The 27928-nt window shown below is 53.5% G+C and overlaps 1 protein-coding gene across 1 annotated transcript in view; it reads left to right on the forward strand.

Annotated features, from left to right (window-relative positions):
• Positions 1 to 20551: 20551 nt before the first annotated feature.
• LMX1B (LIM homeobox transcription factor 1 beta) overlaps positions 20552 to 27928 on the forward strand; it is a 79454-nt gene continuing 72077 nt past the window's right edge. Inside the window, exons 1-2 of the mRNA XM_012771938.2 lie at positions 20552 to 21011; positions 21811 to 21997. Of these exons, the coding sequence (XP_012627392.1) occupies positions 20873 to 21011; positions 21811 to 21997 (326 nt within the window). The 5' untranslated portion in view covers positions 20552 to 20872. The remainder of the gene's footprint in view (positions 21012 to 21810; positions 21998 to 27928) is intronic.

Genomic DNA, 27928 nt, shown 5'->3' on the forward strand with positions numbered 1-27928 from the left:
GCAGTGACTAATCCCCGGACCGTCTTGTGGATCCGCTGGCTCCCGCCTGCCTTTGGCCTAGCACATAGTAGGCACTCCACGGAGCCCAAGCCCTCTTCCCAGGGCTTCCCTGTCAGGGCCAATTATCTCCATGGAATCCACGCTGTGAAAATAAACATGAACTCAAGTGGCCCCGGTCTCCGTGGCAGCCAAGGGGAAGCTCGGTCCCCAGCCCGTGTCTGTTCTAGGCAAGAACAAAAGTTTCCCTGTGAAGTTGCCCCCACCCCCGCTTCCCTTCGGGAGCCAGCTGGGATGGGGGTGGGAGGGCGGCGGGGGCCAGGCCCGCAGCCTGGTGAGCTCAGCTGCCTGTCAAACGCCACTCCCCCCCCCGCCCCGCCCATCCCAACGCCACCGGGGCTGCGCAGGTGAAAGGCCTCCAGGCCCAGGGGCCCCAGACAGACAGCTGGGGCTGGGGGTAGGGTGTGAGGGAGAGCAGCTACCCACCATGGCCCTGGGACTAGTCCAGGGATGCGGATGGGGAGCTCTGCCCACTCGCCCAGCGCACGCCCCTCTGCCCACCAGCCTCTCTGCTCACAGCCTCCGGGATCCTGGGTTTCGGGGGCTGGTGGGGAATGGCCTGGCCCTGGAGGACATGGCCAAACCAGCACGGAACTTGGTGTCAGGGAGAAAGAGGCTCAAACTCTGGCCCCATCCTATCTTGCTCGGGCGGTGGGGGGTCCCCGTGTCTCTATTTCTGCGTCTGGTCATGGAATGGTGCGGCTGAGTGGCAGCCATCTCCAAGTTCAGCAACACACTTCTGCCCAGCAGCTGTTTGTGCCACTGAGAATGGACGGCCTCCTGGGGGCAAGTGTGAGGGGCCGCAGGAGAGCCGGTGTGACAAGAACAGGGCTGGGGAGGAGCAGTGGGCCCCTGAGAGAGGACCCACCCAGGAGAAAAGGAGCCAGCCATGGTGAGTCAGGCTCCACACAGGCCTGAGAAGCCACGGGAGGCCCAGACGCAATGTGGCTGTTCAGGTGGCCGATGGCAGTCCCCACACCAGTGTCGACACAGGTCTCCTGGCAATGTGGGGAGAAAAGCGGCTTTGCAGAGGAAAGCCAGGTTTCACTCAGCTCCAGCCCTTCATGTGCCCAAGCAGCCTTGCTGTGGGGCCCCTAAGTGCACAAAAGCCAGACGAGTGACCCCATCCTCTCCTCCATGGTCGTCAGGGCACAGGGAGGGGCAGCTGGGCGTGAAGAGTGGGCCAGGTGGGGCTATGCGGATTGGTGGCACGATCATGGCAGAAGTAGCATCGCTTGTCCCCAGACAACCCGAGAGGCTCAGGGGCAGACAGAGCCTTGGAGTCCTGAGGGAGGACGGAAGAGCCGGTCGAACTGCAACCAGGACTTTCCTGCGGGTGTATGTCACGCATCCCTGGGGTCTCCCTGAAACACCTGGAAGAACGGGGCTCTGCAAGCAGCTAGGTCTCCTGGGTGGAGAGGCAGATGTTCGGAACAAGCAAAATCCAGCTTGTGTCATCACAGGCTGGTGAGGTCGGCATTCCTGTGATCACTGTCCCTCCCCTACTGGCCGATCACAGGGATTCATGACATCAGAGCTGTGAAAGTGTTAGGGGTGGGAGCAGAATTTGGAGCCCACAGAACTGGGCTCCCCACTGTCTGAAAAAGATACTTAAATCTTTAATAATGCATTGTATTAAGAAATTAAACATTTCAATAAAAATTACCAGGTAGGTTTTTCAGGCTTTAAAACTGTCAGATTCTGCAATCCTACCCTTAGAAACTGATTGTTAGACGATTATAAAATCCACAAAGATATAGATCAATCAATGGAAAGATGATGAGAATGCCATCACAATGTCATCTGTACAAAAACAGTTTGGAGATCATCTGAATAGCCAACAAAAACATGAATGCTATGCAGCCACTACAAACGACCATGCTGTGCAAATATGTCTTTATGATGAGTTTGATTTATGTCCAGGTGAAATAGGTAACAGAAAAGTATTAGAGAATAATCCCATTTTGGTGTTTATAAATATGCATATATAGGAAAATGTCTGGAAGAAAAATATTTCAAAATATTTACCTACCTCTAAGAGGTAAGATTAGGAATACTGTGCAACATTTTTTTTCTGATTATGTTTTTATCTGCACTTTCTTGTTTTTCTACAGTTAAAGTTATAACAACAACAATATAAACTACTACCATTTACTAAGCACTTACTTTGTGCCGAGGGCTTTGCATGAATATATCAAAGCTCTTATATTTATATATATTTCCCTATCTAATCCTTATAACAACTGTGGGAGACAGGTGCTATTAATATTTGTTTATCAGGCAGGATTGTTTCAGGTGAAAGTGACAGAATACCCAATTCAAACTGGCTTGAGCAAAGAAATGAGAATTAATTAACTTGTATCAAGAAAACCACAATTGGCTTCAAGCCGGGGCTCAAAAGTTGTCCACATATTGTGGTTTCTCTTGATTCTACCTGCTCCAGGGCAGCTCCATTCTCAGCCAACCAAGCCCATTTGGGAGCAAGATGGCTTGACGGCAGCTGCCCTCATACTCCCAGCACTGTGAGATCAGAGAAAAGAAGTGTTTCAAGCCCAAGCCTGGAGATGCACTCTATGGGACCTGCTGGAGTCACATGACCACCCACAGACCAATCTCTGTGGTCAGGTGACGGAGTGCTGTGATTGGTCCAAGACTGGGTCCCATGTCGTGTTCAGGGAGCCAGGAAATTAAACCATGATTCAGAGCGGGAGAGAACTGGTTCTCCCAACGCAAAAGCAAAATCATGGCGAGGGATGTTGGGGGAGGGGGACACCGCTGGCCACAATTACCGTCTCCAACGTACTGATGAGGAAACCGAGGAGGAAAATTCAGAGAAGGGAAATAGTTTGTTCAAAGTCAAATGGAAGGCCGGGCGCTGTGGCTCACGCCTGTAATCCTAGCTCTTGGGAGGCCGAGGCGGGCGGATTGCTCAAGGTCAGGAGTTCAAAGTCAAATGGAGTAAGTGAGGGGCCGGGCTTTGAACCCACGCTGTCTAACTCCAAAGACCATAAACTTGTTTACAACATGATATTGCCTCCCATGATTGCTCGTATAGTGTTTTGCTTAATTTGTGAACGAAATAAAATCATAAGCCTCTGTCCATGGGTTTGAGGTGCCTGGCTGCCTCAGGTGTGGGTGGGGTAAGGGCATGTTTGAGATAGTGCCTCCGCCGAGATGGTGGCGGCCACCCAGGTCCTTCCTGTGTCCTGGGCGGTCTTTCCAGCCAGACAGGCTGCCGAGAGCAGCACCGACACCAGGGAATGGCGAGTGCAGCTCGGGAAAAGAAGCTCCAAACACACAAGTTATAATGATAATCGCCGATACGTATTGGTGGCTTTCCATGTGTCAGGCACTGTGCTATTGACTCCTCGTGGCTGCCTGAGGAGGTGGGGACAACTGCTGCCCTGAGTTACGGATGAGGGGACTGAAGCACAGAGAGGTGAAGTTCTTTGCCAAGGTCACACAGCCATCTCAGGTGGAGCAGGGCTTAGCTTGAGGTCTGACACCAGAGCCAGCCCTGAATCACATACTCCAATACCTGTATTAGAGTTCCTCTCTGCAGCCAAAAGGAAATTTTAGTGGTGCCTGCAAAGATCAGAACTGTAGAAAGCAAGTGTGCTCATAATGCAACTCAGAGTATCAGAGTGGCCAAGGAAGGCCGAAGCCTCTGGCTGAGTTCCTCGCTGCATTTCCCTGGGCGTGTGCGGGGAAGGATCGTGCAACCCAGTCTGAGGCACAGTTTGCAGCCTCAAAGCCTATTAAATATTCCTCCCATTTCGATTTTGGCCTTAATCTTGAGTTTATAGTTATTTTATATGGTGAAGGATGTCATCACTGGCAAAAAAAATAAATCCAACTTCTAATTAGACACAGGTTTAAAGGGATGTTCAATTGGGAAAATGTTCATGATACATTGTTAGGAATTGTTTTAATAATGCAAACTACAGATATAGATATATATATATAGTATGACCCAAATTTTTTTTAAAGGATACCCATATATAAAACAAGACCAAGCCAGATGTGGTGGCTCACCACCTTCTCACTCTTGGAGGCCAAGGTGGGAGGATCACTGTGCTCAAGAGTTGGACACCAGCCTGAGCAAGAGTGAGACCCATCTCTACTAAAAATGGGAAAAATTAGCTTGGCGTGATGGCTCAAGCCTGTAGTCCCAGCTACTCAGGAGGCTGAGGCAGGAGGATTGCTTGAGCCCAGGAGTTGGAGGTTGCAGTGAGCTATTATATAATGATGCCACTGCACTCTAGCTGGGGCGACAGAGTGAGACTTTATCTCAAAAGAACAACAATAAAACCAAAGAAATAAACAAAAAGGTTAACCCTGGGAGTTATTATGGATTATTTTTTATTGTCTCATTTGTGCTTTTCTATTCCAATTTTTCTATAATGAAATACATTATATCCATAATTTAAAAGTTATTACATTTTTAAAAAAAAATTCTTAGTCTGAGAGATAAAACTTCCATAAAAACCTTAAGCTTTGTCTTTATTTTAACTTTGTTTATTTATTTATTCATTCAACAAACATCCACTGATTTCAGCCGTGTTGGACTATTACTCAGGGTGGATGCAATTCAGATTCCCTTGAGCTCCTCCCCATGCAGTGAGTGGACAGACAGTCCTATACCATAATCCCCTGCTCAGACATGAATGACCCCGCTAGATGTGGGCTCCATGAGGACAGGGCCCTTTCTGGGTCATTTCTGTACCTAGTACCTAGGATAGTGCCTGAAACAGTTGGGCGCTGTGGAAATACTTATGAACCAGTGAGTGAAATCAGGGAGACGTTAGTTCAAATCCCAGCTCGTTGAGTCCCACTTTTCTCTTCTGCAAAATATGAAGACGATACCTACCCAATATGGTTGTTTGAGAGCTCAGTTAGCAATTCTTGGAAATAGTAATAGACCCTTGACAAAGAGTAGAAACAATTTATGTGAAATTGGGTAGGTGGTAATATTAATAGTGTATAAAGTCTGAGGTCAGGTCTTGCTCTGCAAGCATCTGGAGCTTGTCTAGAAAGAAATTTGGTTTCTAATTTGGAGAAGAATATGTAGATCATACTCTCATTTATCTAAGAATAGTGGAGGCGTTAAATTTTAAAATGGGAGAACAAACCAAACACTTGAAGCAGCAAAGGTTCCTTAAAGGGAGAGGAAGGGGACAGGGTGGAGGGGCAGAGAGACCACTCATAATGTTCCTTGTTTTATAGACCTGACATGAAAACCAGGAAAGTATTTAACATCATCATAAAATAACATGAAATGCTTGAAAAGGAAATTCCAAATATCAAAAGCGTAACAGGGAAGAAAAAGAGTAACGTATGGCAAGTCAGGAACATTACCACATGGAAAAGAATTATTCCAAGTCACTAAAACACAGTCACTTTGACTGTCCCTCCCTAATAAGATATTCCCTTAAAGGCAAAACAAAAATAAATACATAAGCTGCAAAAGAAAAATAATCATCATCTTACGGTTGTGCTAGGGCCCTGATCTCCAAGGTGGGGTTAAGAGGCGGGGCCTTTCGGAGATGATGAGGTCATGAGGGCTCCCTCTTCATGAATGGGATTGGTGCCCTTATAAAAGAGGCCCAGGGGAGCTTGTTCACCCCTTTGCCTTCCACCATGTGGCGACACAGCTAGAAGGCACCATCTGTGAGGCGGTGCGAGCCCTCGCCAGACACAGAATCTCTACTGGCACCTTAATCTTGGACTTCCAGCCTCCTGAACTGTGAACCATGAATTTCCATTGTTTATAAATCACCCAGTCTAAGGTATTTTGTTATAGCGGCCCAAACAGACAAAGACATGGTGGTATTGGCATTCTTATCCGAGAGTGGTGAGTGAGTTAAGTGGGAATGGGCAAATGAGTGTATCTTTCACTGGAACTGAAAAGAAAGGACCCATCTGCCGTGTATGATGGACAAGGCTAAGCAAAAACACTGCAGTCCTGAGTTTAAATTGGAAGTGTCCATATGAACTCATGATTTTTAAACAATAAGTTAACAGACTTTATTATTTTTTTTTTGAGTGGTTTTAGGTTTACAGAAAAACTGAGCAGAAAGTACAAAGTATTCCCATATACCCCTTCATCTCCCCTCCCCCTCCTAGTTTCCCCAATCATTAACATCTTTCATTAATGGGGCACATTTGTTATAATTAATGAGTCAGTGTTGATACATTATTATTAATTAAAGTCCACAGTTTACATTAGGGTTCACTCTTGATGTTGTACATTCCTTGTTTTTAGACAATTGTATAATGACATATGTATCCACTATTGTAGTATCTTATAGAATTGTTTCACTACTCCTAAAATAATCTCCCGTGCTCTATCCATTTAGGTCTCCCTCCCCTAAACAGCTGGCAGCCACCAGTCTTTTTACTGTCTCCGCAGTATTGCCTTTTCTAGAATGTCACATAGCTGAAATCATCCATAGGTAGCCTTTTCAGGCTGGTTTCTTTCACCAGGCAATGTGCATTTAAGGTTCCTCTGTGTCTTTTCACAGCTCGATAGCTCATTTCTCTTATCACTGAATAATAGTCCTTTGTCCGGGTGTACCAGTTTGTTTACCCATTTACCTACTGAAGGGCATCTTGGTTGCTTCCAACTTTTGGCAATCATAACTCATCACATATTCTATCCTTTAAAAAATGTATTTCCTAGCTCTGTCCAACCAAAAATGCCCAGAAACAATAACCAACACAATAGTAATGAGCATTGCTTAAACCTAGATTGTGGTATCTAACTACCATTCCTCACTCAAAGAAAACAGGGCTCTTTAGAGAAATGGCTGATTCCAGGTAGGGGGCACCTTGCAGTCCAGGAAGCGAGGCAGCCATCAAAGTCAACCATGGTCAAAGACCTCGGGAGCCAACCCAAAGAGCTTCCCCTCAGGAGGAGTGGAATCATTTGAGCATCAGTAACAATAAGAATTGCAGGGGATTGAAAGACATCAAATAGCATTAAATCCCTATATTCATAAGGATACTAAAAAACTGGCTCCTAGGAAACCAACTCATTATTTGAGAACTGCTAAGGAATTAAGTCTTTGTATTGGCCGTAGTGTAGACATGGATCGAGACCACACTGTACCTTGGGGTAACTAAAGAGTTAATAAGAAAAAGTTGCCCTTCTCCGTGTATTCCAGCTAATAAACGCGGACGGCAGGTAGAATTAGAATCGCAGCGTATTGCAATCCCTAACGAGACGGCGAATCTAGACGATGAGCACCAGCGACTGGTCAACTTCACCAGAAAAAGAGATCACGAGACGTTAGGAGCCTGCTGGCGGGAGGACACACACCTCCTGCAGAGCGTTGTTGCCAGAAACTGAACCTGAATCTGATCAAGCCTCTTGAGCTAATTACAGGAAATATTGAGGACAGAAGAACATGTTAGAGGTCCCCACAGGAGTACCTCAGGAAACTGCAAACTGGGGACAGTGCCGCCTAACCACCCGGCTTCTGCAACAAATAAGTGACGGGTGGGGAGGCGGAGAGACAGGGAGAGAGAGAAACGTGGATTAAAAGAGACTTAAGAAATGTATATGGACCTTTTAAATAAAATATGAAGCATGCTAATGAGACAATCAGGGAAATGTGAACATTGACTAGAGATCCTCAAGGATGGTTTCTCTAGGAGTGATAATCCTATTGCGGCTATCGTTTTAAAAAGATTTTCTTAACTTTTAGAAATATATGCCAAAATAATTACGTTTGAAATGGTACAGTGTCTGGGGTCTGCTTTAAAATAACCCACTGGGACAGAGAGCTGGGCTGGGGGGTGCGTGAAACAAGACGGGGCGTGACGAGCCATCACTGCCAAGGCTGAGTGATGCGTGCATTATCCTACTGTTATATAGGGTTGAAATCTTCCATAATAAAGAAGTTTACCAAAAATAAACATCTGGGAAAGCTCCTCTTCTAAAGAAAAGGCAGAGGCAATCCAGGATCTCTTGTACCTCTGATGTTTTTTTTTACTGTCACCCCTCTGTGTGAAATGTGGGCTGGGTGGCAACTTTCTTCCCAATACTCCTTCTTCCTTCCGAGTAGCTGTTGCTATGTTGGTTCTGACTTGCCCGAGCAGGGGTGAGGAGGGGCCAGGTGTGCTGTGCCCTCCCCAAATCATTCTGCACGCTGGGAAGGACCGACCCCGGGGTGGAGGGAGCTAAGCTGGGTTTGACAGCCCCGCAGTCAACTTGGCAGGCGCAAGGTAGGGGCGCCATAACCCAGCTACCTGGACAGGCTTCTTTCTGGGCACGTGCAGTGCTAGGGCATGCACAGCGTGTCAGGTAGGTGAAAGTGGAGTAATGCAGGGATTAAGGGCTGGGCTCTTACAAGGGTTCAGATTCCAGATCTACCAGTCAGTACCTGTGTGATAGGCATGTGCCTTTACCTGCCTGAGCCTCAATATCCCCATCTGTAGATTGGGGACAAGATGGGTGCCTGCCTCACAAAGTTGTCGTGTGACTTCAGCGTGAGCATATGTGTGGCGCACTGGGCTGAGTGCCATGCTTGAGTAATACCCAACAAAAGATGGTTATTTCTGGGGCTGTTATTGCTATTTGTCCTTATATTTGACTCCTTCCAGAGTATGTTGTAATAGGGGGCATTTTCTCATTTCCCTTTGATCAACAGAATGCTGTTTGGGAAAGATGCATTAGCCTGCAATGGCTTCACCTGATGCTCATTTTGGATGGTCATCGCAGAAACCTGACAAACGGGCTAAAAGAGAGAGAAAGTAACTTTGTTGTAGCTTTAGAATTTCTCCTGGGAGTGTGATCTTACACAGGGGTTGGGGACTGTTGCAGACAAGCCTTTTACATTCTGCTTTATAACACAGTGTAAAAGCTGTGCAGATTATGAATTTATACTTACGAGAAGAATAAAAGTAACCTAGTGGCCAAATGTTCAGCAAATAGGTATCTGGGATCATTATAGCACCATACAAGACTTTGTAAATCCAGCAACTTGGAAGTGGAGACAGGTGCTCTAGAAAAGGATGCTGATGTCTCAAAATGTGGCCTGGTAATGACAAAGGACACAGATTCAAAAATGCAGGTGACATGCAGGCAACAGAAGAAAAAATAGATAAATTGGACTTTGTTAAAATTTAAAACTTCTATGCATCAAAGAACACAAGCAACAGAGTGAAAGGGCAGCCCATGGGACGGGAGAAAGTATTTGCAAGCCATGTATCTGATAAGGGGTTAATACCCAGAACATATAAAGAACTACAATACAGCAACAAAAAAAGCAAACAACCTGATTTAAAAATGGTTGGATAGATAACCCTCCACAAAAGATATACAAATGGCCAATAAACACATAAAAAGACTTCACTATCAACTTCACTATCATTAGAGAAATGCAAATCAAAACCACAGCAAGATACCACCTCACACCCAATAGGATGACTTCTATCAAAAAAAACAGAGGACATGCAAAAATTGGAACCCTGTCCACTGCTGGGGGGAATGAAAAATGGTGCAGCCGCCACGGAAAATAGGATGGCAGCTCCTCAAAAGAGTTAAAAATAGAATTACCATACGATCTAACAATCCACTTCTAAGTGTATACCCAAAATAATTGAAGGCAAGGACTCAAAGAGATATTTGTATACCCATTTTCATAGTAGCATTATTCACAATAGCCAAGCAATGGAAGCAACTCAAGTGTCCACCAACAGATGAATGGATAAGCAAAATGTGGTATATACACCTAATATAACATTATTCAACCTTGAAAAGGAAGGAAATTCTAACGCACACTACAACATGGATGAACCTCAAGGACATCACATTAAGTGAAACAAGCCAGTCACAAATGGGCAAATATGTATGATTTCACCTATATGAGGTACCTAAGAGTAGTCAAATCCATAAGAAAGTAGAATGGTGGTCGCCAGGGACTGGGGTGGGGGAGGGCAGTGGGAAATTTATTGTTCCGTGGGTATACTTTGTTTTGCAACATGGAAAGAGTTCTGGAGATGGAGGGTGGTGATGGTTGCACAATAATGTGAATATACTTAATGCCACTGAACTGTACACATAAAAATGGCTACAATGGTACATTTTTATGTCTATTTTACCACAATTAATAATAACAGGAAAAAAATGCAGGTGAGGATTTGAAAATAACTCACTTCAGAAAATGTAAGAGAAAAACAAAATGTATACTTGCTATCTCATTTTTAACCTATTTGTCAGGTCATTGCTATAAACATCCAAAATTACAATCAAACTCGTGATTGTAATTTTGCAGCTAATACTCAACTCATAAATTTGATACTTTAAGCAGGCATTTGACAGTTTCATTGTTTTGAGTTTAGATACTCAAATTGGCCAAAAAAACCTTCGGGGGTTTTGTTTTAATTAGGAAGATACAAAGGTGCTTTCTATCCCTTCTAGCATGTTTAGGGCACGGGTGGAATCATCTCCCATCCCCACCATCCCCTCCACCCGGCTGTTCTTGAACACCCTGGCACCCTTGGGAAGTCCTAGACTGTTCTGGAATCCCACACAGACTAGAACTCAGAGCTCACGGCCACAAGTCTCCCATAAATCCTGTCAATGGGGTGTACTCTCCAATGGGTGCTTCTCAAACGCAGAGAGCATTTTGTGTCTGAAAGGTTTGTGTTTTTTTCTGTACTTCTTAACATTTTGTTGCATGTCTTAACATTCTTTTACTTAAAAGGAAAGAGTGCTCAAAGAAATGGTAGAAAACAGATTTTTATTTTCTTTTTTAGAGACAGAGTCTTGCTCTCTTCCCTGGGCTGGAGTGCAGTGGCCTCATCATAGCTCACTGCAGCCTCAAACTCCTGGGATCAAGCAATCCTTCAACCTCAGTCTCCAAAGTAACTAGGGCTATAGGCACATGACACCACACTCAGCTAATTTTTTTTTTTTTTTGTAGAGATGGGGGGAGGGGAGAGTCTCACTATGTTGCCTAGGCTGGTTTTCAACCCCTAGCCTCAAGCTCCTAGCCTCAATCCTCCTGCCTTGGCCTCCCAACATGAAAACAGATTTTTTACATTGCTCCTGCACCCCACACCCTGAAAATGCAGTTTTCCTTTAGCAGGGTGCCCTCGGGACTGTCACCTTCCAATTGTTCCCACAAGGAGCCCCCTCTGTGGGAAGCTGGCCTGTTGTGTTTTGCCTGGAGTCTTCAGCTGGTCTACACAGGAGAGGCATATCCCCACCCACCAAGCTAGCACACGTGCGCCATGTTGTATGTCCAGGGTACACGTCCCCTCTCCGTCTCATAGATCCCCTCCCCCTGCCTTGGCACTGAAGGGCGCCCTCCCCATCACTCCCTTCTCATCGTTCCTGGGACTGCAAGGGGGCAGAGGGAGCAGTGAAGAAGACCTGTAACCTCCTCTTACCATGAAGGGGAATCACAGTTTCTGAGAACATATAAGAGGTGAGCCTAAGCTAGCCTGAGAAGTAAAGGAATGCTTCCAGGAGGAGGTGACTTGTACACTGAGATAGGAAGGATGAAGAGGAGGAAGCTAGGAAGAGGGAATGGAGAGAGCCTTCCAGGCAAAGGGATCAGCCACTCAAGCCGGGAGGCAGGAGAGTCAGAGCAGCTTGAGAAGCTGACGTGAGGCCAGTGTGTCTGGTGTGTAACGCAGAGCCGAGGGGAGGGGGCAGAGACGAGGCCAGGGAGAGACCGAGGGGAGGATTCTAGACTTGGAGGCTTTTCCTGGGTTTGGAAAAGCCTGAATTACCGAGTTCTTCCAGGGAGAATAACTCCACTGGGCAGATCGTGTGGACTGGAGCAGAGGTGGGAGCCAGGACGCTAGGATGGAATTTTCTGGCTTTTCTGCACACACACTGGGAACAGTTGCGGGGCTGTCTGGATCCCACAGAGCTCAGCAACATGCCCGGCTCACCACCCTCCTGAGGCTGCCCAGCCCCACAGGTGCAGAGTAAGGGCACTGGCTACCCGCCTGGCCCTGCCACTCAGTGGCATTGGAGAAGGCACTCCACCCCAGCCTCGCTTTCTTCATCTATGCAATGGGTGCCAATGACAGCTACCGCACGGGCTTGTTTTAGGATTTCATGAGATCACTGATGTCAGAGGCTTCATCAATAAATGTCAGTTATTATTATTACTGTTATCGCTGTTGTTGTTTGCAGCCTGCCCCAACCCCTGGACACTGCTTTGCCTGCTGGATGCTGGACTGTCTCAGGGACAGACACCAGCGAGGCCCAGGGCTGGATGTGCGCTGTTTTGCATACATGTGCATCTTGCATTCAGAAGGGCCCCTCCTTCCACAGAGGGTCCAGTGGGGTTGCTCGGGGGACACATTCCAGAAAGAATAACTCTGTGTAACATGAAACCCTGACTCTGGAAACACAGCCTCTATGGGAAATTGGAGGATAAGGTCTGCTCTGTGGACCGCCCCATCTCGTTCCATACAAAAGGGATATTGAAACCCAAAGACCTTGTCTCTTGGACTCCAGACTATGGTCTCACCCCCCTCACTGCAGCCAGAGAGATCTTTCCAAAAAACAAACCCTCCCATGGCTCCCCACTCAGGTTCCCCCTCAGGTTCAAGTCTACACCCCTCATCATGACCTACATGCCCTGGGCTCAGACTCCTGTGCATACCTGCAGCCACATGGGAGCCTTGGTCCAACCCGGCCACATGGGCTTCCAATGGATCAAGGCTCTTCCTGCCTCAGGCCCTTTGCACTAGTGAACCCCTCCCCTCTCCAATAGGCCACAGCCAATTCTTCCAGACTCAAAAGCCCAGATGCTTTGTTGAACCTCTAAATAGTAATGGAAGGTAGTAATATCACCCCCACATGCCAGATGAGGAAACTGAGGCCATAAGAACCAGCAAATGACTCCTGCAACTAAGCCTCAAGCCAGGCCAGCCAGACTCTAGAATCTCTGAGCCCCTGAGAGGAAGCAGCTGGCTACACCTCCATGAGAACAGGAGAGTGGAGGTGGCTCAGAGAAGGGGGCTGAGCCAACGAGAACAGAGCCAGTGTAGACAAAGCAAAGGCATGGAAGCCATCCTCAATGCATCCTAAACCTAGCTTGGCCACTCAGACACTGTGGTCTAAGGCAGCACATTTGGCCTTTCTGAACCTCAGTTTTCTCATCTGTAAAGTGGAACTAAATAATAAAATCCACCCCACAAGTGCATTGTGAGTATTCAGGAATGACATACCAAGTGCCTGGCATGTGGTGGCCACTAGGTGAATGGCATGATGCCACCCCCCTTGATGCATCTGGGGAGGCTGCACCAGTCCCGACCAGCCTAGCCCAGACTAGACTTGCATCACCCAGGGTTAGGCAGCCAGGGCCTGGGAACCATCCCTGCCCTGGTTTTTGTTTTGGGTTTTGTGTTTCCCAGCGTTTCCTTTGGAAAATGTCCAGCTTCCTCCCTGCTGGAAGGAGGCAGGAGGGGATTGTTCACGCCTGGGCCTGGATGCCCAGGGGAGGCTCGTGGGGAGATGACAAGAGCCTGGGGTTTGGAGTCAGGCCAGTCGGGTTTGAATCCAGGCTCAGACTTTACAACGCTCTGTAGCTCCAGACTCCCGGCCGGTGACTTCACCTCTGTGAGGTGCTGACTTCCTCACCTGTCAAAAGGTCTCATGAGCTCTACCTCAGAGGGTACAGATGGAGGGACTGGGATGAGAGAAGATTCTGGATGCACGTCCCTAGCGTACATACAGTGATTCTTTTGGGGGATGGATTTAAGATCAGAGGAGAAGCCAGTAGGTTTACAGCTGGAGTTACCAACACAAATGCCCCCTGGCAAGCTGACTCTGGCGGGTGTCCTGCCTGCGGTGGAGATGGGAGGAGCAAAGAGGGAGGACCATTTGGTTCCAGATTTTCAGTACCCTGCGGGAATGAGGGTCCTAAATTGTTAGAGCTCAGATTATTTAGGAAGAAAAATCCAGCTCTTCAAGTAAAACCTCATGATTAAAATATGGTAAGGAGTATAGACTATATGATTCCACTTACATGAATTTCAAAAACAGGCAAAACTCATGTATAGTGACAGAAACCAGAATAGTGGTTTCCTTGGAAGAGGGCTGAAGACTGCCCGAGAGGGGCATGAGGAAGGATTCTGGGAAGTCAGAAACATTCCTCTTCTTAATCTGGGTTTTGGTGGCAGGGGGCATAACCCCTGTGCAATTTCACACTTTGTGTACTTTTCTATATGTATATTATACTTCAATAAAAATGCTAGAATAATTTTAAAAGAAATAAATCAAGACAGCAGAGCTGGGAGGGGAAAGAGGCAGCGTGGGCCAAATCGAACACACCTGAGGCTGCATCCTGACTCTAGGCCACCAGCTGGAGACCTGAGACAGAGGCATGTGTGCCCTCAGCCCCTGACGCCCTGGACTGGCTCCACACCTTAGGGTGCAGGTGCTTCCTGAGCTGCACAGGAGGACGCCCATCCTGCTCTGCCCCGCCCCGCCCCGCCCTGCCCTGCCGCCTTGCCTGTTCACCTCTGCCTCTCAGCCAGGCCCGCTGAGCTCACGTTCTAGAGAAACAGACATACTCTGCCACATGAGTATGTCTCATGCGATCCCCACCTAGCTCACCCTTATTTATTATTCATGTTACTTCACCAAGAATACTCAGAGGACAGTGAGCAAAAGGCAGGCCAAGTTCTGTTTCCAAAAAAGCCTTTCTGGAATCTGGGCTTCACCAAGCCCACCTGCCAGCACTAATCACCCCACGCAGCAACTCAAAGGCTGCAACTCGACTGCCAGCAGCCCAGGTGCCCAGGAGCCCCCCGACGTCAGGGTTGTAGTGGGCAGTGGGGCTGCCCCAGCTCCACCCCTCTGCCTGGTCCCGAGGTCTTGGCTTTATTTTTATTTTCACTGTCATCCTTTTCTTTTCTGAGAGCCAACAGAAGACACACACACCTCCTACATAAAGTGGCACTAGCCAAAACAAATGCACACCAAATGCATTTATTTGCACAGACACTCATAAAAGCTTTACTAGACACCAAACAATTACAGGAAGGGGTGAACCCGCCAACTGCACTGTTTTGAAGTGGATTTAAGATAAAGATCAAATGGGATGGGCCCTAGCCCCCACCTCACATCCAGCCCCTTCCACAGCTGTGGACGCTTGAGGTAGAGACCAGCGAGCTTTCTGGCTTTTGCGACTTGTGTCCAATTCATATTAAATGTCTTTCTGGGAGTTCTCAGTGTCTTAATGGGGCTTTTATGGTTCCAAATATGATCCTGGGCCTTCGCTCTGGCTCATGTCGTGAGTTGGGGAAGCTCCCAGTTCTAGGTGGGCTGCTGAAATAACCCAGCCCATTCACTTGGCAAGAAATCCAAAGGTTCTTAAGGAAAGTGCCATTCAAAAACGATAAGTGACACCTTGAGAGTCCCACACGGTCAGTTTTGATGCAAGGTTTTGAGCCCCTAATTCTGTTGCCTTCCAAGGGTCCAACTTTGAGCAGCTCCTTCAGCCCCAGGCTCCAGAGCAGGGCGAGTGCAGAAGGCTGAGCTGTCTGTGCTGGGAGTCTGGGCCCTGCTGGGGGTTCTGATGTGCCGGGCCCACAGCGGCCTGGGCCTGAGTTTCACTTGTCCTGAGGGAATGCACATGGCTGAGCTCAGGACGGAGCCCTGGCTGGAGGAGGAGGCAACTGTGACTTCACCAAGTCCTGGCAGCAGGGCCCCCCTTCAATCTAATTATTCAGTAAATATTTACAGAGACCTACTATGTGCTGGGCACCGTGTTGAGTGCCTGCATTTCATCTTCCCAAGAACTCTGTGGGACAGAGGCTACTACCAGTATGAGACCTCAGCTCTGGGCCACCAGGCCAGGACACCGGCCTCCTCTGAGCTCCAGTCCTGCAGGCTGACAGCAGCCTTTGGATCTGAGGGAGCCTGGTCTCCTGACCCACTGTGGAGGAATCCCATGACTAATGACCCAGACCTTGTGCTGACAAGTCATGGGTCTGTGGCCAGAGACCCCACCCGCTGGCTGAGGCGGAGGCTGCAGGGAGGAGGCAGGGGCTATGCTGGGGTTTGGCTGTCCCCACACTGCACACAGCCTCAGAGCCCACCCTCCTCACCAGCAAACTCTGCCTAAAACCCTGTCTCCCTGCCGCCCCTCTCCCATCGGTCTAGAAAACCCCAATGAGGGAGTGAGAAGCAGCTCCCAGCCCTGCGTCAGAAGGACCTCAGCTAGGCAGGAGCCCCAGTCCCTCCTCTTTGTGGGCCTGACCCGGGCTCAGGGCAGCTGTGAGGCCACCGACCTGCACAGGAGGACCACAGGCACTTTCACCAGGCTGTAGCAAGGTGACAGGTTACTCTATGATTATCACACGCATCCATCTCTGCTAGCTGAGAAGGCGCCTGACCCTTGGGCCCACATGCCCTGGAGTCATGCCTGGCTGGGGTCCAAGGAAGTGAGCATGGTCACTGTGGCCACTCCACTTCCAGAGTCTGTGGTTCTCCCAGGACCCCCAACCCAGGGTCACCTCCCAGGCATAGTACCCCCCAAGCCAGCCCACAGCTTGGGATGATGGCTCTGGTCCAGTCTGGCAGTCTTGATCTGCAGCTGGCTGGGGCAGCACAGGAGGGGCCTGGACACTCCCTGCACTGGCTCTCTGGACAGATGGAATGGCAGGGGATCCTACAGCTCCTTGTGGGGCCTTGCTGCTCCTAGCCCGGGATGGAGCTGTGACTGCACTCCATCCCTGCCCTAAGTCCTTGCCTCTGGCTGGGACTGCAAACTGGAGGGGACCCTGGGGCTCTTGCTCTGGTCAGAAACACAAAACAGCAGCACAGCGCCCTCCACACACACACAAGGGGAGGGCAGTTCATAGGGCTGCAATCATGGGGCGGGTAGTGCAGGGGAGGGAGTGCAAAGCCCTAAGAAAAGGAGCAAGGGGGATAGGGCAGGGCTCGGTGGAGATGGGGCCTCCTGTGGACAGGGAGGAGCTGAGACCCCCTTCCCCCCCCAGCCCCATCTTCCCTTTCCATTCTTGCTTCTTTCAAGCCATGCTGAGCCTCCGACTCAGTCCTTCCTGTTCCTCAGGTGGAGAAAATCCGAAGCTGCGAAGCTGTGTCTGCTGCTGAAGTCGGCGGAGGGGAGGAGCGCATCCTGGATCGGGCGGCGGGGTGCCGGTGGCCGCCCGCGTTGAAGTCTGGAGGCACCCGGGAAGCCGGCCGTGAGCACATCGCACCCGCTCGTCGTGGGTGAAGCAAGGTCCCCTCGCCGCTCACGGGCAGGCGCCGGCGCTGGGCCAGGCCCCTGCTCTCCCGACCTGTTGGCCGCTGCTCCAGCACCGGGAGGCGCGGGAGTCCTGCCCGTGCTTCAGACCCGCGGCCTCCGCTCTGCGTGCAAAGGACCCGGGACTGGCCAACTCATGGGGGAACGCAGGCAGGAGGATTGGGGACACAGGGCGAGAAACAGGGCCTAGAGGGGTGCGAGTGTGTGTCTGTAAGGGGATGAATGGACAGTGAGCGGAGGACACGGAGGGGGACGGAGGTGTGCGGACCGAGCCGCCCCACCCCAGACCCGGAAGGCAGCCAGGGCCCGCACCTCGGCGGACTGCCCCACGGCGGCTTTGGTGCGTGGGCTGCGACCTCCGCAGGCGCACAGAGGAGGTGCCAAGAATCTGTGCGCCCCAGGACAGACCAGCTGCAACACCGACACAGACCCGGGGCTGCCGGCACGTCCTCCTGCGCTGAGACCGGCCTTCAGGCAGCCCCGGGAATGTGCTCTGGGCGCAGCCAGGGCCCTGGCTCGGCCCTGGACGCCAGCCCGAGGGTCAGGGAAGCCTTGGAGGCTTCAGCAGGGGCGCCCCCTCAGCCGAGGGGGGACGGAGGGGTGTGGAGTAGGAGTCTGGGGGGTGGGAAGTGGGAAACAGGTGGAGGGGGTGGACCGCTGCAGCCGGAGCTGGGGGTCTGGGGTGTGTCAGCAGCGCCTGTGACGGGAGGGGACTCCCGGGAGCGCCCTGACGGAGAGGGCCAGGTCTGGGCCTGGAACCAGAACTCTGGCCCAGCAGCGGTTGCAGGGCCGCAGCGCAGCCAGCAGAGGGCAGAGTGCGCCCGGTCCGCCCGCCGGGCTCCGAGCCTCTGGCTCGGCGCGCCGGAGCCTCGCCCGCGCGGCTCCTCCGGGCGTAACGCGCCCCCGCCCAGATGCCCCGCGAAAGCGGCCCAGGCCCAGCCTCGGGGGTCGAGACCTGGGGTTTCCAAGCTGAGCAAAGAAGGGGGATCAGAGCGTGTGAGAGAAACTCCACATTCACTCGTCCACCCTCCCGGATACGAACACACAAAGGCGCCCAGAAATGCACGGAGACACAAAGACACACACACGCACACAACTCTGGGAGACACGCAAGCACACATCATCATTCAAAAATTCGGAGCTAGGCACAGACACACAAAGGCGACACAAGACACACATATTCAGAAAAGGGGCCCAAACACAATACAAAGCTGAGACATACACAAATACGCAGGCACCGCACAGAGTGGCAGACACGCAGGGACACACACAGACGAACAAACACAAGACACAGAAGCATGGAAGGACCCGCGCGCGCGCACCCACACACACACGCACCCAGGATGCAGGGGAATCGGACAGAGATGCACACACTGGAGCCCAGAAAGTCGCGGGGACACAGAAATACTGTGTGTGCACAGGGACGCGGGCGCACGTTCACAGGAGCCCCAGAGGCGGGAGCGCCGACACGCACAGTCACACACAGATACCCACCGACGCGCACGCAGGTACTGGGGTGGGGCGGGAGCCTCTAATCCTCCACAAAGCCGGGCCCCTCCGCGGGGCCCCGCGGCACAGGGGGCCACTTCTGACCAAGCCTCCCGCAGGTTCCAAATCCGATCCGCCCTCTCGCCTCCAGCGGGGTCAGGGGACCCGCCCCCCATGCCCTCCGCCCCCGCCCGGCTCCGCGCCGCTGCTCCGCTCCCGGAGGGGCCGGGGCCGCCCCACCGCGGCTCGCCGGGTCAGCCCGCTCCTGCCCCGGGGCCGCCGCCCCCTGCTCCTGGGCGAGCCGCGCGTCGGTGGGGACCCAGGGGCCGCAGACGCAGCCGGCCTGGGCGCGTGCCCTGCAGCCCCACACAGTCGCCTCTCGCAGCGGGCGTGGGTTCCAAGCTCTGTGGGTGCCAGGCCCGGCCCAGCGTCGGCAGCTCGGCCTCGCCGGCCTTTCGCTCCCGGTGTCCAGACCCACTTTGCCTGGGCTAGCCAGGGCTCTGCATCTGACGGGAGCGGCCTACCGACCCCTGGCCGGGTACCTCGGCCGCCGAAGGACGCCTGTCGCTTATTCCAGCTGCCAACTCGATGTCCTTCAAGCGGCCGACACTCGTAGTCCTGAGCCTTTGGCCCCCGACCCTGGGGCCACCACCCCCTACCAGCGCCCCTCTCTGCAAACCCCGTAAGGCCCGGCTCTCTCGTCCATCACCCCCGCCTCTGTCCGGGGACACTTTTCCCAGCCCTAGTCGTCCTCTAAACTCTCCATCGCCTGAACCTGGGCCTGACCTTCCTCGCCCGCCCAGTGTCGCCCATCCTCGGTCTCAAGGCCCCAAGCCCCCTTCAACTCAGTCCTTCGCCTAATCTCTTCGAGGCTTGAAGCTTTCCCGAACCCCTCACCAAACACCAGGCCCACTCCCCTCTCCCTGGGCCAGGCCCCTTCGGAGAGTCCAGACACAGCAGTCCTCACTCTTGCCCGCTCCTGGCCCTCAACCCCGGGAGCCCACCCTGTGCCAGACCAAGCTGCCCGGCAGGCGCCGCCGTCCGGGGGACGCTAACTCAGCCCCTGCGACCTACCTCCGCACAGTCGGGGTCCCCGGGCGGCTACTCGGGCCGGCGCCGTCCCCTGGCGGAGCCGCTGCGCTCCCCGCCGTCCGCGCGGTCTGGCCTCGCTCGGGGCCACTGCTCTTACCGCTGCAGCTTTACAAAATATTAATAATAAAGAAGGCAAGAAAGAAAAAAAGAAAGCCTTCATTTCCCAACTCCCGAATCAATTTTTCAAGGGGGTGGGGCAGAGGGAGCTGTTTCGAAGGCGACCCAAACTTCTGCGAAGGGCCCGACGCGGCCTCTCCGGCTGGGGCGCCGGGGCCCATGCCCGGGGCGGGCGCGGCGCGGGGCGCTGGCTGGGGGCGCGGGGAGCACTCCCGCGGTGGGGGGGCGGCGGCGGCACTATTTGACGTGGAGCCGCCGGCTCATCCCGGCGCAGGGATACGAGGCGCACCAATGAGTTCAAATGTCAGGAAGTTTGAGGAGGGGTGAGGCGGCTCCCGGCCGGAGTATCCCTCCGCCGCCAGCCCCAGCTCTAAACCCAGCGGCTCCGCGGGCGCACCATGGCACTGGAGTAGTGCGGGGAGCGCGCCTGGAGCCCTGCGGCCCGCTGCGCCCCGCCCGGGACCCCGCTGCGCCGCCCGCGCCCCCCCAGCCCGCGGGGCCGCCCCTGCACCCCCGCCCCCTCCCCCGCCCGCCGCGCCACCGCCACCGCCGCCGCCGCCTCCTCCCCGCGGCTCCGTCTGCCGCCGCCGCCGCAGCCGGGCTCCGGGGCTGACAAGCAGGTGACAGAGGAGGCGGCGCGCTTGGCTTCCAGTGCCGGGGAGAGCGCGGCGCGGGCTGCAGCCGCCCCGGCCCGCCCGCACGACGCCGGGGCCCGGGGCCAGCGCGTCGCCGCTCCACGCTCGCCGGGGGCAGACGCAGCCCCAGCCCCGCGGGGGCCGCGCCTCCCCGGCTCCAGGGCCGAGGCGGCGGCGAGCGGGCGGACGGGCGAGCAGCCCGGCCGGCGGCGTCCGCAGCGCACCCCGCGTCCCATGGATATAGCAACAGGTCCCGAGTCGCTGGAGAGGTGCTTCCCTCGCGGGCAGACGGACTGCGCCAAGATGTTGGACGGCATCAAGATGGAGGAGCACGCCTTGCGCCCCGGGCCCGCCACTCTGGGGGTGCTGCTGGGTGAGTGCGGGTCGGAACGCCCAAATGGTCACGGGCAGGGGACAGGGCGTCGTCCTGCGGTGGACACAGGCGTCCGGGCCAACGCATAAAGGAAACGGGTTTGCAAGACGTGGTGGGTGGCGGAGAGACAGGACTCCTGCGGTGATCACCAGAGGGGCAACGAGAAAGGCATCCTGAGGGGACAGAGGTGTGCAGGGACATCACCCAGGAGAGGACAGGACAGCTCCAACCGCCACCACTATACTCTCCAGGCCTAGGTTGTGGAGCTGCCACTCCGGGAGGGGGTAGGAGGCGGGTGGCAGGGGTGATGGTGGACCCAACTAGTCACCTTGGCAAGCTTGAGAGAGGTGCTAGATCACCTGGGGAAGGCGAGCTTCCCCTTGGGCCACCCAAACCACAGGTTTTGGGGAGATTGGGGACAGAAGACCACGAACGCCACCGTGGGGCGTGTCAGCCAGCGAGCGCCCCAGTCTCACCTCGCCTGTCTTGGTCCCAGCCGGCACCCTGCGCCGTGCTCGTTCTCATTTGTCTTAACACCGAGTGCCGAATCTCCAGAGAAGGGGAGAGCGCAGCGCCGAGCCAAGGCTGGAGGCCCGCGGCCTCTCCGCGCCGGAGCTCGCGGACTGGGACGAACTAGCTGGGGCTGCCTGGCCCCTTGCGCGGCGGCCGGGGTAGCGCAGGCGGCAGGCGGCGATCCCGGGCCGTCCTCAGGGCCGGGGTCTGCGGGCACCGCGCGACGGGGACGCCGGGGCTGGGCCAGGCGGCGCTGACGGCCGGGCTCTCGCCCTGTGCGCTGCAGGCTCCGACTGCCCGCATCCCGCCGTCTGCGAGGGCTGCCAGCGGCCCATCTCCGACCGCTTCCTGATGCGAGTCAACGAGTCGTCCTGGCACGAGGAGTGTTTGCAGTGCGCGGCGTGTCAGCAAGCCCTCACCACCAGCTGCTACTTCCGGGATCGGAAACTGTACTGCAAACAAGACTACCAACAGTAAGCGTCTCTCGTCCTCTTTCCCCGCGGCCGCCCGGCACTCGAGCCCGGCCAGTCCCCTCCCGGCCGGGCCCGCGCCCGCCCTTCCGCGGGCTCTGCGCGCCACTGGCCGGGGCAGCTCCAAGGGCTCCACGGCTGCGCGTCTCAGGGCTGGGGCGCACCAGCCCAGCTCAGCCGATACTGGTGGGATCCGGGGAGCCTCCAGATGCCCCCCAGTTGCCATCTATTGTCCCAGAAACCTGCGTTGGCCCGCTGAGTTGGGGTGCAGGACAAGGTCCTGGGCAAAATGGGGGATTTGATGTCTGGTTCCTAGGGTAGGCCTGGCCCCACTGAGGCCTGAATTGGGAACCAAAAATCTATTTCCAAAGGAAAGCAGTGCTTTAGAGAGCCAGGCCTGGTTGTGTGCTTCCCCAAGGGCTGACTGTGTTGGGGTTTGGGGGTTCCTGGAGCAGGGAGGTGGGATACTGAGCACCGAAGGGCCTGAGCACCAGGGAGGCCCCTTTTCTGCCAGGCTCGCTGCTGCACTTGTAGTCCCTGATGGAGAGAAAAGGGTGTCCATCTTCCCCACGCCGTTCCAAGCGGGAATTAAAATTTTCCTTGGTTGGAGAAGCAGTCTAGGAAGAGGACCTCAAAAGGCGGCAAGCTACAATCTGGGGCGCTCCGTGGGGGTAGACAGCTGATCCAGTCAGCCCTCCCTAGAAGGCCTCCTTCCAGAGCTGAGGCCAGAGAGGTGGACTGAGCCCTACCTGCCGACTTTTGTTTTTAGCTGAGACTGTGGGTTCGTATGGCAGGGGCTGGGGACAAGTAAGAGGAGATGCAGGCTTTTTCCTTTGACCCGATGAGTTTTGTACCTAGCAGTGCAGTTGAGGGGGAGGCAATGAGGAGCAACTCGGACAGAGGGGTCCGGGATCCACTCTGGATCCCCAGAGTGGCGTGCAAAGACAAGTGAGTGCCTGTGAGAACTTTTTAGTGATGCCCAGAAACCTGTCTTGGATGGGGCTGCAGAGTGGCTAGGCTGCTCTGGTGGTTTGGGGCTCAGAGAGGGCTGTGTGTGCCCAAGCCTCTGGGGAAAGCCTGGGTGGCTGGTGCCTAGTGGCGAGTGCAGCCTTCCTACTCTGCCCAGGGATTCTGCCCAAATCCAGGCCTGGTGGAAAGTAGTAGGGCAGCGCAGCTGTTTGGCTGAGGCCTGGAAATGGGACTGATGGCCAGGGCCCTAGAGAGGGCATGGGGTTCTACCATATAGGGCTGTGCCCGCAGGCTCTAGTCTGGGGGCCTGAGCAGCAGCTGCTTTTTGTGCCTTGCTCTCCTTCCAGCTGAGGGCTCTTCGGGAAAGAATTGGGGTCGGTTCAAAGGGGGTCAGCTCTTTTGCTGGTTCCAGAGTGCAGCTGAGGCCTCTCCCTCTGCAGGAAACACCTTAGATTCAGGCACACTGCTGCTGGTCGGCTTTGCACTGCACCCTGGACTGATACAATTCTAGTTCTGGGAGAGGCCACAGAGGGACTTAAGAGCGGCACAAATAGAACAGGGAAAGTACTTGGGGTAGACGTGGCTGGGGGCTTTGGGCTGGCCCAGGAAGAACCTCTGCAGGGTACACCAACCACCAGCCCCTCACACCCTGCATCCCTGGCCTCGCTCTGCTTGCCTGACCCTCAGCTCTCGGCTCCGGTGGTGCCACTTACCACCCAGCTCAGTCACTGGCCTCAGCGACTCAACACGTGGGGCAGGAGGCCTGAGAAATTAGAAATGGGTCTCAATCATTTGTGTGGTTTTTTTTTTAAAAAAAAAAAATTCTAAATATATTGGACAGACTTTTCCGACCTCTTGTACGTATCTTCCCCCTGTAATCGTTTATGGAGCTTCTCTGTAAAAGGAAGAAAGGATACCCCTTGGTTCTTCAGGCACAGAATAAAGTCACAAAATTTGGGCTGGATGTTGCCTTAGAGATGAGTGGCTAACCTCCTCATTTTACAGAACAGTTAAACATTTGTGATTGCTTTGTCCAAAGTATATTTGTTTTGAAAAGAAAAGTCGCCTAAGAGCCTGCAACTTTAGTGAATTCGGGTGTGTTGGGAATGAATTTTGGTGCAAGGCGGATCTCGGGTCCCCAATCCAGAGTCTAGGTCCTTGGGGGCTGAGGCCTGGCTGGGGGGGGGCATTCTCGCTTACAGTCCCCTCCTCCTCCCTCATCCACTATTTCTTCCAATAATGCCAATTAGTAATCTGCACTAGGTGGCCTGCCGGGCAGGCCAGAGGCTGGGTGGTGGGGTGTATCCGGACAGTCCTGGGGACAGATACCCAACAGGTCTCGGGGCAGCATTTTGCAGGCAGAGTGAGCGAGCGAAGCTAGCAGGCAGTTCACTGGAAAGCGATGTACTTTGCACAAAAAAAATATTTTTGTTCACGATTTCTTTTCCTCTTTGAGAATCGCAGATGCATATTTATTTCATCTGTGCGTAAATGCTTTTCAGACGAGAATCCGGGCAAGTGGGCGCAGAAACGTGCCTTCCTCGTTTTCTCAAGTCTGTGCGTCAGCGGTATTGGGACGCTAACAACCCCCCCACCTCCTACCACCACACACAACTTTTGAAAAATGTGTCCTCACCCCTTGATGAGCTGCAAAGCTCGGCCCTTAGAAAGAAGTTGCCATTTTTAGTGTCTCTTCCTCCTTTCGATTTGTTCTCGGGGGATCCCGGGCACCCAGAAGCGCAAAGTTATTTTACGCACCACAGGGGTGATTAATTGACGTTCGGGCACATTTAGTACATTTGATAAAATCCACTGGTACGTCCTAGATGGGCAAAGCGGAGCACGGGCTGCGGACTTTGGGTATTTTCATTCTTCACTCAAAAAGTCTCCTTTTCCTCCCATATACATTTTTGGGGAATCTTTAAAAAAAAAACCAACAAAGACAAAAAACAAAAAAGCAGCTTCAGCTCCTTTTCGGACAGAAATCCCGCTTAGGAACCCAGAGAAAACGCGGCCTCCACAAAATCACAAAAACCTCTCCGTCCTCCAGCGGGAGAACATATGAAAAAAAAATAGGCATATTAATCCCCCCCCCAGTTTTTGTTTTTTTTTTTCTTGGCGGCTTGGCCAAATAGAATTATGTAACCCTCTCTTCTTGCCGTCTGTCGCTCGTCTGGAAAGGGTTTTTATCCTGAGGAGGTGGCGAATTCCTGGAGGAGGCTCCGGAAGGGGGGAGGGTCAGTGGGAGAGTCCAAAAATCTGTCACAAAATGGAGTCTAATCGCTTGTAATACAGCTCGCAGGTCTGGCGACCCGGGACTCGTCGGTGTGCGAGCCGGGCCTTTGTGCGCCGCAGACGCGGAGCTGCTGCCCGGCCGGCTCCCCTCGGCTGCGGCGCCTCCGCCTGCGGGGCCTGCCCGGCCGCCGGGCCGCCACAGACGCGCAGGGCTCCGCCGGGCCGCCAGGGTCCCCTCGGGCTGCCTGCCCAGGTGGGATGCGCCCACCTTGGCAGGAGGGGAGCGTCGAGGCTTTGATTGGGCTCCACAAAAAGCCCTCTGAGTGCTGGGTGATTTTTTTTCTTAAATTTCTCCCAGCTGGCTGCGGCTCCAGTGGCCCAACCGCACACTTCCCAGCACATTCCTTTCCTTGGAAGTGTTTACACCGGGAAAGGCCTTCCTGGGAGGCTCACCTCTGTCCCCCACCCACAGCCCCCAGCACCGTGGTGTTCGGGTGTGGCTCAGGGGGAGAGCTAAGGCAGGCTCTGGCCTTCGCCGGCTGCTGCTTCTCCCAGCCTGGAAGGCCTCCCACAGGCCTTCCTGCGGGGTGCCCCTTCCCCGGTGGGTACCCCAGTACCCACGGCCTCCCATCGGACTGCTTCAGCACCGCACACACCCCTGGCCACAGCCTGGGGCAGAGAGAGGGCCAGTCCTGGAAACAGCCCTGCTTAGGGGGAGGAGGCAGGACTTTGCCTTACAAAAAGGCCTCTGTGGTGCTCTCCCTGGGGGCTGAGGGCTGAAGGGCTCACTCTGCCAGCCCAAGTCTGGGGACCCTCTGGCCCTTCCGAGGGCATCTCTCCATTTAACCCCCAGCACTTTGGCTGTGGGCACGAGGGTAAGCAAAGGCCCTGCCGACACTGCAGTCATCTGCTGCTGACTGGAGGCATTATTCACGGTGACTCCTGGCTCACCCCGTGTTCCCCAGGCGCTGGGCTGGTATGGCCTTAATCGTTCGCTGTATTTTTCTCCAGCTGGGGGAGCAGGCTGTGAGGATCTCCTCTGGGTATGTGATTGGTGACTCTCGGCTCCCTTCTGCACTGTCCTTTGGAGCCAGGCGTAGAGACCACACAGCCCTGGCGCCTACCCGATCCTCCTCTGTAAAATGGGGACCTACCCAGCTGGGGGAAAGAATTCTTATAAGGACTTGAGATCAGGTGACCCAAAGGACTTGGCATCTTGCCTGGCATGTTATTAATACTCTGGAAGTTACTGTTGTTACATTATCACCATGAGCACGGCAGGGAATATCTTGTCTTCAAGGACACCCACCAAACTGCCAGCAGGTTCCATGCCCAAGATGCAGCCGGCAAGCTGGGTCTCCAGGAGCCTCTCAAGGCAGGGAGGATGCGGGTACCCTGGGGAAACTATTCCTGTGCCTGAGTAGGACACTGTGAGGGTCTTGCCTATCTCAGCCATAGAAAGAACTTTAGACTTTGAGTCACACTTGGGTTCACCTCCCAGCCCCATGACTCAGCAGCTGTGTGACCTTAGCTAAGTGGCTGCTCATCTCTGAGCCCTGGGTTCTTCAGCAGCAAACCGGGGGTGATGTGACTTTGCAGGGTGGTCATGAGGATTACACAGGGCCCTTGGTGGAGCTTCAGTCATTATTCCATTCTCCAAGAGATCCATTATCCTCTCCTGCATCTCAAGAGAAGTGGAAACCCTTCCAATTGTGTGTGTGTGCACAAATGCCAACTGTGCATCACCAGGAAGGGCCGGCAGCAGGGTGGGCCTGGTGCTCTGGTCCGTTTCTGCTTGGGGGCAGTGGAGGTTGGTCCAGCACAACAGTATTTCCCCTGGGGGACAGTCTGCACCTCTAGGGTCTGCATGTAGCTTGGAAAAACTTATTTAATAATATAATTTCATATTTGAAGAACTGTTTGCACTTACTGTTTTTGTGATTGAAACGACAGAAAATAAAGCACAGCCCACATCTCTGAAGCTGGTGGTGAGATTTAGAAGAGGGAGCGTGGGGGAGGAGGGTCAGGGATTTGTATGTTTCCCAGAAGGAAGATGAGGTTTAGAAGGTGGAGAAACACCATTCTAGGAGGTCAGAAGGACCCTCCAGCCTTGAGGTTTCCACCCAGGGGCAACTGGCAGTGTTTCACCCGGAACCTCCTTTTTTTCCCTCTGTCCTATGGCTGTGGAGTTTCTAAAAAGCAAAGAAAAGGAAGGAAAAGGAAAAAAAAAAAAAAAAAAGCACAGTCCTCCTTTGGCATCGCTTAGGCTGAAGGATGGAGGATCCTCTCAACGACATGAGTTATAACTTCCAATTTGTTGGACACCACAATCAGGCCTCAGCCCCGGGGGAGGGAGGGATAGTCCACCCATCCACAGAGCCACGTGTGAGCTGTCAGACGGTGGGGGTGCCCGAGGACCCAAAGCCCTTGGCTCTCTGGCTGACCCAGCCGGAAGTCCCACTGGCCCTCTCCAGCACCAGGCCCTGTGCTGATGGCAGCAAAGAGCAAAACCAAAATTATATATATTTCTTGCCACTGCAGTCAGAAGGGGGGGGGTGGCCATAGTGGGGAGGGGGGTTTAAGGCTGAAAACCATATTTGAAAAAGTTGATTCACGAAGGCAGAGGAAGCAAAGTGGCAGACGTTTGCCATTTCATCAACCGGCTGGTGTTCTCCATTCATGTCATAAATGTCTCCTGTCATTTGATGCCAAAAGCAACATGATTTGGTT

The sequence above is a fragment of the Microcebus murinus genome, chromosome 12 (assembly GCF_040939455.1).
Source record: "Microcebus murinus isolate Inina chromosome 12, M.murinus_Inina_mat1.0, whole genome shotgun sequence".
In the NCBI taxonomy this organism is placed as follows: domain Eukaryota; kingdom Metazoa; phylum Chordata; class Mammalia; order Primates; family Cheirogaleidae; genus Microcebus; species Microcebus murinus.